At 36.3% G+C, this 4,558-nt stretch overlaps 1 protein-coding gene across 1 annotated transcript; it reads right to left on the bottom strand.

Annotated features, from left to right (window-relative positions):
* Positions 1-2,355: 2,355 nt before the first annotated feature.
* Positions 2,356-4,330, bottom strand: LOC112006365 (peroxidase 72). Its single transcript, XM_024038647.2, has 4 exons — positions 3,994-4,330; positions 3,605-3,796; positions 3,336-3,501; positions 2,356-3,002 (listed from the first exon to the last, which is right to left on the bottom strand). Exons 1-4 carry the CDS (start codon positions 4,216-4,218, stop codon positions 2,590-2,592), a joined length of 996 nt encoding a protein of 331 aa, XP_023894415.1. The 5' UTR covers positions 4,219-4,330; the 3' UTR covers positions 2,356-2,589.
* Positions 4,331-4,558: the final 228 nt, after the last annotated feature.

The raw sequence follows: 4,558 nt of genomic DNA, 5'->3' as shown, positions 1-4,558 counted from the left end.
TTTTTAGCAAAATGTTTTCATCAAGAAGTTAAATAAGATATTCCCAAACGGATACTAATATTTTTCTCTTGAATATTCATTGATCAAGCTATTATATTAATATCAGTAAAAGTGTGGAACCACAGCACAAATAATCATATAATTTTTTTTTTTTCATTTTTTGAAGCATATTTAATCTTTTGATAGAAATATCCTCTACTAAATGTTCAAAGAAATTAGTGCTTGAACTTGGTAAGAAAGAGTAATTAAGGGTCTGTATGTGTGTTTAGCAATTTGTATGTGTGATTTAGCTTTCTGGTTGATATTCGGCACCATTACTGGAGTCAATGGCCCATGGGCCGAGTGGCACATCCAACCCCTTTAGTATGGGATTGGTGGGCAACTCCCACATAGGATTCCAATTCTCTCTCAAGTCTCAACCTTGTCATTTGTAAAATCACTCTACATGAAAGCCAAGGCCGGCAAAGCTAACCATAACTTGGCTAGAAAGGTAGGTCTGTAAGCATCAAAATTTAAATCATGCACTTCTTCTGTTCTTGACTTTTTATCCAAAAAAACAAAATGTCACATCGATTGGATTGCTAGCTCACAATGCTCTGAAGTGAAGTAAGAAGATACATGGACCATTTCTCAATTACTTTGAAAATAGATATAACTGCAGCCTAATGGGTCTGTTTGAATACAACTTATTTTTGCTGAAACTAAAAACTGAAAATATTGTAACAAAATAATTTTTAAATGTATGAATAGTATCGTGGGACCCATTTTAATATTTTTTTTTAAATAAAGTAGTTGTGGGTCCCATGAACAGTATTACTACAGTGCGTAAACAATAATTAATAGTACATGAACAGTGCTAGTTGTTCCCTCTGAAACGCATGAAAAAAAAAAAAAAAAGAAGAAGAAGAAGAAGAAAACATAGGAACCCCAAACACAGGAAACGCCGAATTCAAACCCCACCAATAAATTGGGAATTCAAGGTAATTGAGCCTCATTGAGTTTTCACCAGTTCAGTTTCGTTGAGTTCCATTTAGTGTTAGACAATGACTGAGTTAGGATTTTCAATTTTCGAGTTAGTTGGTTGTCAATTATTTTATTTTATTTTTCTAATAAGTCTTTGTTAAATTTTTTGGAATAGAATGATTTGTGGTTTGTAGTTGTTTAGGTTAATATACGGTTATTTTGGTTGATTTGTGATGTTGTTTGAATTAATATGTGAAAGAAGAAATGTTATGTGCACAACATGTTCACAACACTTTCGTAATAAATTTTAAGTAGTAAATTGTTACTAGTTGTTATTAATGAATAAAAAAAGTAATTTAAATGGTGAGTTCAAATTAAAATTAGTAACAATTTATCACTCATAATTTGTTGTAAAAGCGTTATAAAAATGTTATGTTCATGGCAAATAAAAGCCAAGATTTTGGACCACTGAGAGAGGTGGCCTAGTGGTCAAGGTGTGTAATTGCTGTCTTAAAGTCCCACATTCGAACCCTAGCAGGGAGTGGGATTGCCTCTTGCAGCTAACCCCTAATTTACAAGCACTCTTGTGGGGCAAGGGTGAGCTCTATGGTCACCCCGACCACAGTAATTATGGTTCAATCCAACATTCTCTACCAAGAGTGCATGTATGGTCATGCCCAAGGGGTGAGTTACAGTCCCCCCTTTTTATTCACACACAAAAAAAATTAAAAATTAAAAATAAATAAATAAATAAATAAACCAAGATTTTGGAGAGAGGTGGCCAATTAAGGTTAGGCCCTAATAGGTGTAGCTAGTGGTGACGGTGCAGGGTAAGCACCATTTTCCATGGTACAGCTAGTGGAGATATAACTTCAGGAGAAGTTTTAGCCAACCGTGGTGATAAGAATAAGATATCTGGATTGGTGTACAGTGGTTCTGGCCAAGTTGATATCATTCTAAAAGCAATAAGTCTGGCTCACAACAGAATTTCACCAATGGTGGAGGTTGCAAGTCGGCCGTTGTTATTGATAAATATTGCAAGAATTGTCAGCGTTTAACATTACTTACTAGAAAAATTCATGAAAGACAGACAACTGGTGACAAGGAATTGTTAACCTTGAACTAATTTTTAAAAGGGTCCGATTAGGGCATTCGCTAAGAAGAAAATTCCAATGCAGTCCAGCTACTTTAATGAACAGTCAAGCGACATTTAATCCAAAAATCTATATTTTTATCAACTTTTGCTCCGTGACACTAAATTGATAACGTTCGAAATAAACTAATCCTTGACACATATTTTAAGGACCAAATTTTGCCGTCCCTAAAATAAAGTTGGCTCTTACATCATAATCATAATTGGTGCCTTTTAAATGTAACAAGAAAAACTTGATGTCAAGAAAGATCCCAGTAGCTTCAACTTTTATTTAAAACAAAATACACTAAAACTTCCATAAATCCAAATTACGAAACCAGCAATTAAACTGCACAACTGTATGTTGGCCAGAAAATAGTGGCTACATCAAGCAACACATACATTTTCGTAGAAAACAGAGGAAACAGAATAACGAAATGAAAATGCAATTTTTCTTTCATGAGAATCAATGAAACTGCAGTTATGTAGTACTATCAAGAGTTAACTTTCCTGCAGTTCTTTCTAATCTCTCCCCTTGAACCTGTCAATGGAGAAATATTTCCCATCTTAACTATGGACTTGGGGTATTGCTCAAAGAAAAGTTGAATGTTCTCTGCGTATTTCTTTACCAATTCCCTTGATCCTTCATTCTTGGTTAAAAGAACTTGATCAGAGTTCAGAAGGCCTTTTGAAGCCAATATGTTCTTGTAGTAGTAGTTATCAAACTTTGTTGGGCTGACATAGTCCAAGAAAAACAGGTTCTGATCACCACCGGATCTTGGGCATCGGGTTTTCAGTTGGGCCGCATATGATTGATCAAGTGTGTAGTCGGGCTGTCCATTTCCTGACTGGTTGTACAGTCTTTGCCTGAAGCTGGTGCACCGGGAATTTCCAATTGTATGGCTCCCTGCATAACAAAATTAAGTTCACACACAAACATTCAGATTATGATATTGGGGAATGTATGAGTTTTAGAACTTAGTATGTATTTCACTATTTCTCTTTACAAATAAAAATGGTACACAATAAAGTAGTATGTAGTAGACGTATATTAAAGTAAAAAATAATTTGTCAACTTCGTACCTCAGTTAATTACGAAAAGTATCATGTCGGTAACATTATTGTCCTAATTTTGTCCAATCAATGTTTAGAGCAATCTCATTTGATGACACAAAAGAGAGCATGTCTTAAAGTTAAAGGACCCTAGCTGTATGGCATAAGCAAGTGCATTAGTCCTTACCAGATAGGGCAACAAGATCAACAATATCAAGCCCTTGTCGCTTGAACTTAGTGAGGATGGTCTGGAATGTGTTGTTTGGAGCAGGAATATTGTTGTTAGAACCACTCAAGCTTGCACTTCGGGAGTCTCTTCTGCCTAATAGTACCTCCCAGCTGGGCCCACCTCTCTGTGTGCATCCAAAACAAGATCAGAATTGAGTATTGGCCATGTAAGAGTAATTTGGTTGTGCCCGATTAATACAATGCACTAAAAATGTTATTAATACTTACCAGAACAGTGCAATCTCTTGCAGCTATGGCCAAAAGGTCAGCACAAGATACTGTACGAGGGCACTCTTTCTCCAGTGCAGATTTGATCTCATCAAGGACTTCAAAACCTCGAGCTGAATTCCTGTTAGGATTTGACCTCTTTTCACTGACTATGCTTCCACTGCTGTCTAACAGTACTGAAGCATCACAGCCCTGCAATATAGGCAACTTGTGTCAACCACACTAAGCCATCGTGATACATAATAGAGTTCTGCTTATGAAATTTACAAGCACGGGTAATAATATATAGTCCTTGTAATTAGCATGTTGCAATATGATTGAATTGAATTTAAAAAGTTAATGAGAGCTAGTCATTGAAGTGACAAGTTATAGCAAGCTAGTAGCAAGACCTGGACAAAACAATCATGGAAATGGAGCCTGAGAATTGAAGCTGCCATACGGGCTTCTTTGGCCACAGCCTTGGCCAGTACGGACCTTACAATCTCTTGAGCTTTTGGGCAAGAGTGGTCATAAAACTGTGGGTGAAGGCAACCACCTTTGGTCTTGCTAGAGAAGCAAAGAGGAGCAAAAGCACAAAGAGAAAGAACCAAGAGAAAACTGGTGAGCTGAGACATTATTGTCTCTCTTTTTTGTCTCACACAAGGTTCTAGACCAAGACTTCTATAAAACACTTGCAGAGAAATTTCAAAACTTTGATATGATGAGAGGTGGATGGCTTTTGAGTATTTATAGGGAAAACTTTGTTGACAATATTAGACGAAGTCTCAAGAAGAGAGAAAAAAAAATTAGGGAAGGGAACAAAAAAGTTGGAGTTGGTACTAACTTGGTAAAAAAAGAAACGCTGGACCGCCTGGACACCGTAGTATGTAGTTTTGCATACTTTGGCTTATTACTAGAAGCTCTTAGCTGATTACAGTGAAGCAACCTTTTGAATTATCATAGCAATAAATCTAG

Source organism: Quercus suber, unplaced genomic scaffold (assembly GCF_002906115.3).
Source record: "Quercus suber isolate HL8 unplaced genomic scaffold, Cork oak 2.0 scaffold_1288, whole genome shotgun sequence".
In the NCBI taxonomy this organism is placed as follows: domain Eukaryota; kingdom Viridiplantae; phylum Streptophyta; class Magnoliopsida; order Fagales; family Fagaceae; genus Quercus; species Quercus suber.
Note: the sequence above shows the minus strand (reverse complement) of the source record. Positions and strands in the feature narration are given on the sequence as shown.

Bases quoted from the DNA above. Each gene is read 5' to 3' on its own strand.
- LOC112006365 (XM_024038647.2), bottom strand. From the start codon at position 4,218: ATGTCTCAGCTCACCAGTTTTCTCTTGGTTCTTTCTCTTTGTGCTTTT. The intron at 3,502-3,604 runs GTAAGTATTAAT...GGATGCACACAG, and splicing joins CAAGAGATTGCACTGTTCTG to AGAGGTGGGCCCAGCTGGGA. The intron at 3,003-3,335 runs GTAAGGACTAAT...TTTGTTATGCAG, and splicing joins TGATCTTGTTGCCCTATCTG to GGAGCCATACAATTGGAAAT.